The 12,178-nt window shown below is 52.8% G+C and overlaps 2 protein-coding genes across 8 annotated transcripts in view; one reads left to right on the top strand and one right to left on the bottom strand.

The window, feature by feature from the left end:
- STPG1 (sperm tail PG-rich repeat containing 1) overlaps positions 1-3,776 on the top strand; it is a 37,936-nt gene extending 34,160 nt beyond the window's left edge. For all 6 annotated transcript variants that reach the window (XM_081146146.1, XM_081146145.1, XM_081146147.1 and 3 more), the window contains 2 exons: positions 310-500; positions 2,595-3,776. In XM_081146146.1, coding sequence (XP_081002272.1) covers positions 310-500; positions 2,595-2,671 — 268 coding nt within the window. In that variant the 3' untranslated portion in view covers positions 2,672-3,776. The remainder of the gene's footprint in view (positions 1-309; positions 501-2,594) is intronic.
- The window catches only part of GRHL3 (grainyhead like transcription factor 3), a 34,654-nt gene continuing 25,303 nt past the window's right edge, over positions 2,828-12,178 (bottom strand). For both annotated transcript variants that reach the window (XM_081146143.1, XM_081146144.1), the window contains exons 15-16: positions 9,793-9,857; positions 2,828-5,688 (exon numbers count right to left, since the gene is read on the bottom strand). In XM_081146143.1, the coding sequence (XP_081002269.1) occupies positions 5,574-5,688; positions 9,793-9,857 (180 nt within the window). In that variant the 3' untranslated portion in view covers positions 2,828-5,573. The remainder of the gene's footprint in view (positions 5,689-9,792; positions 9,858-12,178) is intronic.

Genomic DNA, 12,178 nt, shown 5'->3' with positions numbered 1-12,178 from the left:
ACTGCAACAAGGCGAACTGAGCTCTCACTTGGTGCTGGGCTGTGTCTGTGTTTTACGTACCATCTCATTGAACCCTGACAACAGGCCTGCAAGGTAGGTACTATTATGATTACCGTTGGCAGATGAGGAAGCTGAGGTCCTGCCCCCAGGTCACTAGCAGTGGGGCCACAGGAGGAAACGGGTCTCCCGGTGCATGTCCAGTCCTCTTGCAGACGGCTTGGTGCTGGGCGGGTCTTGGCTACGTCTAAAAAGTACCATTTCCCCGATAGACTGCTTTAGTGATACCTTCACATTTTGTCTTTTCTAAAGGAGACACCCCATTCTGAACTTCTCTACCCAGCCTTTGTCTCAGCCCCTGAAGCCACCTCTCCCAGGCCCTGGTCAGTACGAGATCGTGGACTACACTGGGCCCCCCAAGCATTTAATCTCCAGTGCATCGTTCGTGTCCAACACCAGACGGTGGACAGCGGCGCCGACCCAGCCAGATCTGCCCGGCCCAGGTCAGAGGACTGTTTGAAATGATTGTAAAAACTGAATCTGGAATTGTTTGTCATTCCTGGGCCATCAAATGCCACTGATTTATAGGCTGTTTGCCAAACAGGTTATAGGGGTTAGAGTGGATTTAGGAGACTTTTCAGCTTATACTTTCAGAGTATGAAAAGTTTTCTTTGTTATTTATTTATTTTTTTAAAGTGAAAGGGCTCCTAGAGATGACCCAGGCCAGGGATTCATAACCAAGGACCGTGAACATCGAGAGGCTCCGAGGCAGGCTCTAGGGGGTCTGCGACTCTGACCTTGTCTGCAGACATTCTCTTCTGGGCGAAGGGGCCATAGCTTTTGTCAGGTTGTCAAAGAGTCCATGTTCTTAAAAACGTTTAAAGACATAGTCTGGCCAAGTCACTCCATAGACGGGGAAGCCTAGAGAGCAAGGTGTCCACAGGCCTCAGGGAGTGAGGGGTGGGGCAGAACCCAGGCCGTCCCCCTCTGTGCCTGGTTCGTCATGGAACAGATCAGGGACCGTTCCCTGGAACAGCTCCTTTAAGCCACCTTGTTCTGTTCCCTTTTCACGGGTGAGCTTAAGCAGTGATACCCTGTGACCTCTGGGATCTACCTGTGGGATAACAGCAAGAGGGACTCACTCTGGTGGGTGGGCTCTGCACCCCCCAACCTATTTGTAGCCCCTTAGCTACTTACCAGACCTGGTGGCCTGGGGGACTGACAGGTGTGCGCGTGGGCAGGTGGTGTGGGAGGAAGAAGGCGGAGCTGAGGTGGCTGCCAGGCCTAGTTAAATTCAGTCTTTCAGTGAGCACGGATGGTGCTCCCACCCTGGGGAGGCAAAGGTGACTTAAGTCCTGTGCTTGCCCCCAGAGGTATCAGTCTGGTGGGGGAGACACCTTCCCTTCTAGACACAGGTGAGTAGACTGTAAGGCAGGTCAAGGAGAAAGCCATTCCCATAACTTTGGCCTTGGAAATGCCATCAAGCCAACAAGACTGCAGAGGTTTGAACTTAAAGTTGTCTGGTCAGACCAGGCGGAGCTCAGTTTGGTTCAGCAGATGCACTAATGCTCCATGTAAGTCCTGAGCTCTGGTGGGTGGTCTTAGGGGGCCTAGGGGCCTGCAAAGACCCTGGCCTGGCCCTGTTTGGCCCAGTCCGCCTAGGAGCTTTCTCTCAGCGTCTTCTCTGTGCTGTGCATGGTGTGAGACACCTGGCACACGGGTCAGGCCAGTGCCTGCTGCTGTGATCATCTGTGCCCAGTGGGCTCCCCTGAGGGGCCTCTGGGCATGAGCACACGCAAACACCTGCCTCCTTGGCTTCCAGGGGGTGCAGACCTGCTGGGACTGCCACGTGCCCCCCTCAGCAGCTTCCAGTTACCGACAGAGGCCGCACATGGCCCCCCGTTAACCAAACCGGCATCAGTGTGAGAGTTTCCTGTCACCCCGGCTGTGGTTCCCAAGCCCTGTGGTCCCAGTTGCTGGTTCCGTAGAGAACAGCAGGGTCATGGCTTTTGCTTTTCTGGAAATTTTGGAACTAAATCAAAACAAAGCCCCACCAAGCTGACACCTTGCTTCTTTGAGTATCACTTTACTCAAACTTTTTTCCCCCTCAAATTTCATAGAAAGATCTTTTGTTAATTTTCTGCTGTTGAAGTTAAAAGGAGCTAAAGAAGGTAGGAAGCCAGAGTTCAAGTCTTGCCTCAGCCTGTTAAGAGCCAATCCCTTCCGCTGTCTGTTGCCCGACATATATGGTGCAGGGTCTGAGACAGGAGTCCCCCTGGCCTTGCCAGCTCTGATGTAAAAGGAAAGGGACTCCAGCCTGGCCGGGTGTGGCTCAGTGGTTGAGCATTGACCTAGGATCCAGGAGATCGCAGTTCGATTCCCAGTCAGGCCACGTGCCTGGGCTGTGGGCTAGATCTCTGGCAGGGGGTGGGCAGGGGGCAGCCGATCAATCGAGACTCTCTCATTGATGTTTTTCTCTCTCTCCCTCTCCCTTCCTCCCTCTGAAATCAAAAAAATATATTAAAAAAAAAAAAAAGGAAAGGGACTCCAGCTACTGGCCTTTGCTCTCTTACTGCTGTCCCCCTCTCCCCTCACAGCCACGTACAAGCCGGAATTCCCTGGAAAGCAGTCCTTTCTCTACAACGAGGACAACAAGTGGATTCCGGTGCTATAGCGACCGCACGGGCACGGGAAAGCCCTGGCCACCAGCTGCCCCACCCAGCTTCCCCAGGGCTGATGATGGGGGCAGGGGGCAGCTCTGCCACTGGGCCTGGCGTTACAGCTGGGCTGCTGCATTTGTCTTGATCTCGAGCTGCCTCCCGGAGGTTGGGCCCCCACTCCCACTGAGCCCTTGGTTTCTGAGAAGCAATGAGGAGTAGACAGAGCCTCCCTCAGTTACCTCGTCACGCACCTGCCCAGCGTGGCTTCTGCACGCCTGCCCTCCGACGCAAGGCACTCCTGAAGCTCGGACTCCGGGGAGCAGGCGGCCGAGGGCAGATGCCCTGCCTAGCAGCTAGCACCCTGTGCTGACCAGGGATCTGGGCCCCGAGTGCATCTGCAGGGCGGACAGAGCATCCTTCTGGCCTTGGCTTCCAGACTTCTGCAGCTCTAGGAGCCGGGAAGGCTCAGAGGTGCTTGTGACAGAGACGTGAAGGGCTTGCCTGGGCCTCTTGCCCCTGGCTAAGCCTTTGCATCTCACCTTCAGGAAGAGTGTGGCAGCCAGTCCCCGTGGTCACCTGTGCTCCTCACCCACTTTCAGGAGAGGCTGCGACATCCAATCTGTATTCAACAGCACGGGTGGGCAGGACCCTGCTGGAGCCAGAGCCCTGGAAACAGAAGTGCTGGGGCGCATGGAAGCCACGTAACACCCTGAGCCTGCAGGTCCTTTCTTTCACCCGATCTTTCTCCTTTCTGACCTCTTGCTCAAGTTTGACACAATTGTTGATGTATCTTTCCCGGCCTGTCAAATCATTTCCCCTGGACAGGAGGAGACGATTCCCGAAGCAGCAGGAAGAAACAGAAGTAACCACACCTCCCTCCTTCCCCAGATACCGGCGCTGTCTTTCGCTTTGTCAGTGGAACTCTCCCACGCTTCTGCCCTCCGATGCCCAGTGCAGACGAGGCCTCTCACTTCGCTTTTGCTCCCTCCTTTGACTCTTCTCTGTGAATGTTACATCCTGGGCCTTCCTGTCAGAACTGGCCGCTGATTGGCTCTCCGTTTCAGGAGGGGTTGGAAGGATGGAATAACATCCAATTAAACTGAATTCTTGCTTCTCACAAAAGCTGGCCTTTATGCGACCCTCAGATTCCTGCCGGTGCCCCATTGCTTTGGGGTGCATGTGAGGTGGCTAGAGCACTAAGTGAGGAGCAGCAGAGGTCTGGAGCTAAAGGCAGCCCTGTGTTCCCCTCCTCGCAGGTCATTGAAAAGTGGGACCAGAATTTGGGGGCTCACGGTCAAGGACTTCCAGGGGTGGGTGAGCAATGCATGGAGCAAAAGAGGTGATGCTGGGATGGGGGTTTGGGGGTCTGGGGGTCTGGGAGCTGAGGCTGCTGCCTGTCTAAAGGGGCATCCAACACGGTCCAGCAAATTGTTGCCAGGTCTGCAGATTTTTCAACAGAATCTGGGAAATCTTTAAAATGGACAATCTCTTGATTTGAGATGTTTACAACCATATTTCAATTTAAAGTTTTTTGTTTGGGCTAAAGGAAACTCTTCTGTAAGCCATCAGTTGTCTACTTGGGTGCTAGAAACCCTGAAAGATGCTTTCAAAGCTGACATTTAGAGCCGTACCTTTCTTTGATCCCAGGCTCTTGACAATGGGGCCAGACCCCAGGGCCTTGGTGTTTAGGTCCCTCTGACCCTGGGGGACCTTAGCAGGCCATTGGGCTGGTAGGAGCCGGCTCCAGGGAAAATGACTTTAGCTAAGAGCACAGGGGCAGAGTTGGCCCAAGAACTCAGGGCACATGGCTCCTAGCCCTGGGCTCTGCCCACTGGCCCCAGCTACAAGGTCCTCAGCAAGGTCATCCTGACCCTTCCCAGGACTTCTTCATGTCCAGTCAGTGAGCCTAAGGTCATAACATCCAGCCTGTGGGCCCACGCAGGACAGAGACCTGGGCGTCAGGATTCTGCTGCCCTCCGGGTGCGGCCGCCTGCTTTCCCAGCGCCCAGCACTTACCGCTGCCCTTCAAGTCCAGGGCAAACGGCTCACAGGATGAGGAGGAGCGCGCCTTGTCCCCTTCACCCTCTCTTCCGGGCAGACTTTCACAAAAGGACCAGGTGTGGCATTTGAAATAATACATAGGCAGAATTTTATTACTAAATACTATATGAGTATACAAAATGCATAATTGAACAACTAAAAAAATAGTCCAAGAAATGTGAAATACACATTTTTTGAAATGATAAAAATGTATCCATGAAAAATATAAAATGTTGCATATATATACAATATATACTTATATATATGTATATAACATAAATGAAAACTGTAACCGGGAAATGTGTACAACAGCGAGCAGGCATGGTGGTCGTTCACGGAGCAGCCACTTGGTTCTGGCCGATCAGCTCTCTTATTTACATCAGGCACGGAGGAAGTCCACGAGAAAGAGGTGCTTCCACCATAGTGTCCTTTAGAAGTCATTTGCACTGAAAATCAAGTGTGTGCAAGTTAACTGACCGAAGGGCGAGAAATCCTTGGTCTGGAGTTGATGGAATAACCAAGAATGGGAGCGGACAGTGGTCAAGTCAGTTTGGGGAGCATGGGTCCACCTCCGCCATCCGGACAGGCAGCCTGCAGAGCGACTGCGGAAGACACAGTCTGTCGGGTACGCTAACCAAGACGACACTGTCTCTGGCTGAGCAGGCACTGGCAGGAGTGCAGAGTAGATTCAAGCATGAGGTGGGGTTCAGATCAGGACACCTCCCAGGTCCCTTCCTGGCCCTGACGTCTGGGACTCAGGGGCCTCTTCCCTCTGGGAAGGCGTTCAAGTAACAGCACTGAGGCATGAGGAGAGGTTGTGTGCGGCTTGGAGCCACTTCAGCTGGCTCCTTGCCTGGAGCTCACCCCAAGGGGTGCTCACAGCTCCTTCAGGGTGATCTGAATCTTGCCGTCGAGCTCCCCCATGTCCAGCAGGAAGGCGACATGGTTGCTGTAGTGCTGAATGATGTTGTTGTCCATGTTGACCAAGATCCTGCAAGAGAAGAGATGCAGCTAGGCTGTGGGAGGCGCCTTGTTCTTGGGGCCCCCTCTGAGTGACAAGGGTGATGGTGATGGTTCCCACACGTGGGGTACCCACAACATTTCAAGCAGCTCACGGACTTTCTCTCTCACCCTCATAACAACCTGCAAGGGGGTATTCCCTGTCCCACTTTACAGGGGAGGGCACGATGCCCAAGTGACCGAGCCACAACTCAAACTAGGCCTGCCATTACCATGCCTCCTGCTGTGTCGGTGCCTCTCTCAATACACAAGCATGGACACTTTTGAGCAACTAACAGGTAGACTTGGGGAAGATGCAGTGCTCCTTAGTCACCAGGCCAGGCTGAGGCCTCTGACACAGAGTGTGGGTTCAAGTGCAGGAGTTGTGGGGAAGACCAGCATGGTTTAGGCTCAAAAGGAGACTGCGACGTGTCACTCAGAGCCAGAGGTGAGTACCACACGAGCCCGCTCTAAGTCCTGTCACCATGGAGCTGAAATCTCAGGGATGGTACAGTAGACTCGAGGAGCTCGGCCTTCTCTCTCCCCACAGGCCTCAGACAAGGACCTGGGCCAACCTGAGGACAAAGCCTCCATGGCTGGGCTCTCTGCAGGGTTGAAAGCCAGAGCATGGGCCAAAGGGCACCCTCTAGGAGCTGCTTGCCTAGTGAAGGACCCGGGAGACGTGCCAACCTGGTCCTCTCAGCTTTTCCTTTGTAATGGAACTGAGTATGTTCACCCGTCCATCCATCCATCCATCCATCCATCCATCCATCCATCCATCCATCCATCTATCCATCTGTCCCACCTCATCCACTGAGGTCTTTCCACATGCAGGGCCTTGCTCCAAACAAAAACAAGGGCCACACAGAGACCTGAGATCCTGTCCTCCAGTTTAGAATCTAGCAGGCAGGCCCGGGAGAATGAAGCCTTGTAAGCCTATAACTCTAGTTCAGGATGGGAAACTGAGGCTCAGAGAAGTCAAGTCATTTGCCTCAGGCCACACAGGCAACAGATGGCCCAGCTGAGATTTGAGCCCAGACTTTTGTCTCTTTCCACTGCATCTTTTAAACACACCAAAAGCCCCCTATAAATACAAGTTAGAAAGTGGCATATATAAGGAAGGCAAAATCCAGGGCTGGGGGAGAGTTCAGATGAGGGTAAGATTAGTTTAAGAGGGGCAGGAGAGGGGGAGGTGAGAATCCCAGACCACGTTCCTGGCATGTAGCTGTCTCCCTTCCCGAGGGCAGTTGCCTTGTCCCCACCATCTCCAGGTCCAGAGGGGCAATGGAGACGGCAGTGAGCCGAAGCCTACAGCCTATGTCCAGTTGTCCCTGCAGCAGCATCAGGCAGCTGCTGCTTTTTGGAAGGTCTGGGCTCAGGCTGGGGCCTGGTGCTGACTGCCTGTGTCTAATGACAGGCTCCCACTTCCTCAGGTCCTGCTTGCAGTTCCTTTATTTTACAGGGGGCTCTTCGGGGGTAGCAGGAGGCCAGGGCCGGGGTGGAGGGGTGGGCACTTTGTCAGCAGCGGGGTTTTATTTCTTTCATACGGAGGCATTTATTGGGTGCGTCTAGGCGCCGAGCACTGTGTATGTGCTCAAATTAGAGATGCCTCCCTCCAGCTCCCAGGCAGGGCCTCCTGGTGGACCAGGCGCACACCTGTGCACAGGGATCCCAGATAGGCCTATGGACCCCTTCCCCTCAGAGGACAATGGCATCTGGCCCTAGAGGCGGGATATTAAACGCTGCTGTCCCAGAACATGGGCCTCTCATCACTTGCTAGCTTCTAGCTGTCTTCTGTCCTGGTTCGCATGAAACCCCTGGCCAGCTGCCAGCAAAAACAATGTATTTGTTAATCTCTCAGGCGTTCAGTGGGGCTTGTAAAGCTGATTGTATCTACCTTTGTCCAGAGGACTTTCAGGAGGGTTCTGTGAAAAAAAACTAGGCCACTGATTAGAATTTCCTGTTCCTCAGATGAGGAGAGTTCAACTCTTAGGGAGGTGATAAATGAGCCTGGCCTCTCCCAAGAGTTTTTTTGGGGACTCTTCTCATTGGGCATCACGGGCAATCTTAGACCTGAGGTTTCCATGGTTCGGGGTGTGTAGGGTGTGGAATGCGTCTGAAGGGCCGCTGAATGATGCCCTGGGCTATGGGGCTGGCCTGGCCACAGCCTGTATTTGCTCATTGCTTAGTGGTTAGAGGAAAAAGCAGGAGGCAAGATAAAATAGTGGACGTGTGCCCAGGCATTAGACAGGCCAGGATTCTTTCTGCCAATTACTAACTCTGGGACCCTGGGACTATTCAGAACCTCAGTTTCCTCCTCTGTAGAAATAGAGATGATCACCCAAACTCAAAGGGTCAAAGAGATGATCCTCTGAGTTATATAGCCCAGCACCTGACATGTACAAAGTGCTCCACAAATGGAAGTTATAATAATTATGGTTTAACTAGCTGGCTGGGCTTAAGGGAAAGTCTTGCAATTCATCCAGTGAGGCTAGGGGCTGGGGCAGCCTTATAAGCATTACCCCCAACCCCAAATCATGCACAAAGGTACCTCCCAGCCCCTCAGCCCAGCTGTGGTGGGATCTGTGAGGGAGGCTGGCCGCAGGTGGGGCTGCAGCCAGGGGTGTGGGCACTGGAACTGAAAGGGGAAGTGGGGCTGGACTTGTCTGGGCAAAGCAGAGCCTGCCCTCTGCTGTGAGCTGGATTCTGCTCCAGAGTGTGTGAGCCCCAGTTTGAAACCGAAACTTGGAAGAAAAAAATACACACAAAAACCCTAGACACTCATACAACCAAAACCAAATGGATCCTTTCCCAGGGGCGGCAGGGCTGAACACCTTCCCCTACCCCGCCCTTCTATGGGAAGCTGGGTAGAAACCGAGGAAGGGGGGAGGGAGGCAGGGCTGGGCCTGTGAGGAAGGCGGCTACCCCTGGGCCTAACTGGATGGGGCCTCAGCCTGAGTCCAGAACCTGCCTCACTTTGCAGTCTTCTAACGAGGACAAGCCACAGACATAGCCGGGGGACAATGCCTGCATACTTCCAGGGGTGGCCAGTGAGTGAGGCTGGAGTTAGACTGCCCAGGGCAGGAGGAACAGTTGGAGCTATGGGCAGTGGGGCTGGGAGTGTTTCCCAGAGCCCTGGTCAATGGCAATTCCTCACTGCCTGGGGACCCTGTGCTACCTGGTGAGGTGACCTAGTTACCAAGGGCTGCAGAGGCCCAGCTCATGGGCTCTGACCTGGAGACTGAAGCCTTGGTGGGCAGTCACCATGTGGTCCTCCACCTTCCCCCTACCAAGGGATCTCCTGGGAAGATAGCAGAGAGTGTTGCAGTCCTTAACAAGAATCCCCAGGAACCCAGGTAGGCCACAGGCACTGTCTGGCCTCCTGGAGGGTAAAGCTTTACTCCCCTCATGCCTCATGCCAACCTAAAGATGGAGGGGGCCTGGGAGCATCCCTGGTGCGGCTCCCTCAAAACCACACCCATCACAGTCCCCTTTCCAGGCGCAAGGCCAGCCACTCCCTCTGGGCACCCTGACTCAGCAGGTAGCACTGCTGCTGGGCCCTTCTGCCTCTGAGACTTGACTCTGCTGCTCCTGCCCCTGAACACTGCTTATCACCTCTGAATCTCAGTTTCCCTATTTGTGAAGTGTAGGTAATGGCATCTACCTCATAGTGTCACTGTGAGGGTTAAATGAGATACTTAGCACACTATCAGACACATAGTAGGTGGTCAAGTGAATGGTAGTCACTATCATCATCATCACAATCAAGTGACTTGATTATCCAGTGGCCTTGGGACTTGAACTTGAGTCTTATGACACGTGGCCCTGCACTTCCACTTCCCCAACCTCCCACTCCTTTCCTTCCCAATAGTGATCACTGTCTGGTCTCTGCAGGTGGCCTTGGCCTGACCAGGGGCTCTCTGCCCAACTCCACATCTAGTCCTCTCCACAAATCCAAGAACACACACCACTCAGCACTGAGCAGCAGGCCTATGCTGGTCAGAGTAGATCTGCTGGGAGCTCCCTGAGCCAACATTTTAGAGGGAAAGGGGCAGAGTGGGGAGAATGGGGAGGGAGAGCTGTCCTGGGCACTTACCCCCGCTTGCATTTCTTGTAGACTTTGTAAATGTTCTCTTCGGGAAACCCATACTTCTCAGAGATCTGGAAGACAGCGGTAGGGGATTCATTGTCTGCTGCCCAAAGTGGATGCATAACATTCTTTTATATCATGACTTCAAATTTCCTAATTATAAAAGGAGTATATGCCCAGCCCTGGCTGTTGTGGCTCAGTTGGGTGGAGCGTCATCCTGTCCACCGAAAGGTCTCAGATTCTCTTCCCAGTCAGGGCACATGCCTAGTTTGTGGGTTTGATACCCAATCGGGGTGCATGCAGGAGGCAACTGATTGATGTTTCTCTCTCTCCCCCTCTCTCTCTAAAATCAGTTTAAAAAACACATACATACACACACATCCTCGGGTGAAGATTTAAAAAAAAAGTAATCTATGTCCAGATTGTGGAAAGATACAAAGAAGAAAATTGCAATCACCCATAATCCTGTTTCCCAGAGATAAACACCATTAACATCTGGGTGTATTCCTTCCCATCATTTGGCCATGTATACGGGTATTTTTATATTCCACATAGATAGTTTTACTTATCATTGTATATTATAAGCCTTCCTACATCACAGCAAACCCTTGACAAACATCATGGTTTGTGACTATAAAATATCCCGAAGGGCATCACCGCTCCTCTCAGCCCCTGCCTAACATCAGATAGTTGGATTGTTCCAGTGCTGAAGGATCCCCTCCACCAGCTGGCCAATTTTGTGCAAACTACTCATGGAGACAGTTACAGAGACTAGCTCATTCGGTTGCTGGAAGAATTAAATGAATTGGTTCACATAAAACACTTAGGACAGTTCATGGTATGTACCGAATAAATGGTCAATACTTGAAATGGTCATTGTTGTTAGTTTAGAAGTGGAGCGATAAGGAGGCTCTTACCCTGTTGGGTAAGGTGGTACCCCAAACATTTCCCCCTTTAAGCAGGGATTATTAACTCCATTTGATGGGTGTGGATGCTGAGCTCGAAGAAGATAAGGTACCCAAAGCCTAGCCTAGGACGCAGGTTTCCTGCCCCTACCACACTCCAGAACACTGATTCTACAGATGGGGCAAGTGCAGCTCAGAGGCTTGAGCAAACCTGCCTGCACTCACACAGCCAGGCAGCCATTTCTCCCCAGAATTCAAGTTTCCTTTGGGCAGATACAGCTAGTCTGGTCCCAGCTCTGCCACCTGGAGTTGCAGAACTCTTACTTTGCTGAGTCTCAGTTTCCTCATTTGTAAAATGGGTGTAATAATGGGATGTACACAACAGGGTTGTTCTGCACATGAACAGAGACAATGATGGAAAGGGCCCAGCCCAGTGCCTGTCCCCTGGGAGGGCTCAGTCAAATGCTGCAGGTTAGTGTTACTGACTGTCAAAGTGGCAGCGAACCTCAGGCCAAGGGCTTCCGGTGGAAGCTGTCCTCACTGAGCCTTTCAAGAGGAGGGTCTGGTTCAGCTCTCAGTTATTCTCTGCTCTGACAGGGATCCCTCCAGGCAAGAAAAATTCTCAGACTATTTATCTTAGTGGTGATGTGACTGGAAGCTATCAAGAGGAACTCAAGTCAACGTAAGCAAGAACTTAGGAACTTTCTGACCACAAAGACAGCATAGGCTGCCCCATTAGGTAATGAGCTCTCCAGCCCTGAAGTATACCAGTTAAGAGTGGGCACGCACTTGGAAGAGCTACTGGGGGGACAGCTCAAGCACTAGATGGGGAGCTGGCCCTGTAAGGGTCTATCCAACCCAAAGATTCAGTCTATATTCAAATGACATTTAATGGTCTTTTGTGAGCCCAACTTCCTGGGGCTGATGCCAAGCAGGGCTGAAAATACGTGAAGAGAACAGGAGAGCAGAGCAGAGTGGAGAGAGCTTGGGCCGGAATCCCAGCTCTGTCACTTCCTGTAACCTTGAAAAGTCACCTGAACTCTGACTGGGAGGCTGTCTCCTTGTGGGAAATGAGGAGATAACAGTACCCATTTTTCAGGGTTGTTGGGAATGTGGTGAGTAGCAAATGCAGTGTGCCTGACAAGATGCCTGGCACATAGTAGGTCTTCAAAAGGTACACAAAGTTAGGACCTGATTCCACAGCCCAAGATCTTGGAACCACGTGGCTTTTCGGAGTGGGCTGACCTTTAAGCACAGCTGGCCCCGTGAGGCTGTTTGTGCAGTTTTTAGCTGAGCCACAAAGCTGCTGTGGGTTTTGTTCGGGGCTGTTTCACCTGCTCTCTGGTGGTTTGGGGGGGGTTGGGGGAGTTCTCCTTGCCCAGACACACCTCCAGCCTCCCTGGCCAGTGCCCCATCCTCCCCCTGCCCCCCAGCCGCCCCCCAACCCCCCCCCCCCCCCCCCCCCCCCGTTCCCCGCCAACCACAAG

Source organism: Miniopterus schreibersii (assembly GCF_964146895.1).
Source record: "Miniopterus schreibersii genome assembly, chromosome: 8".
NCBI lineage: Eukaryota > Metazoa > Chordata > Mammalia > Chiroptera > Miniopteridae > Miniopterus > Miniopterus schreibersii.
This window is presented reverse-complemented; position numbering and strand designations above follow the sequence as displayed.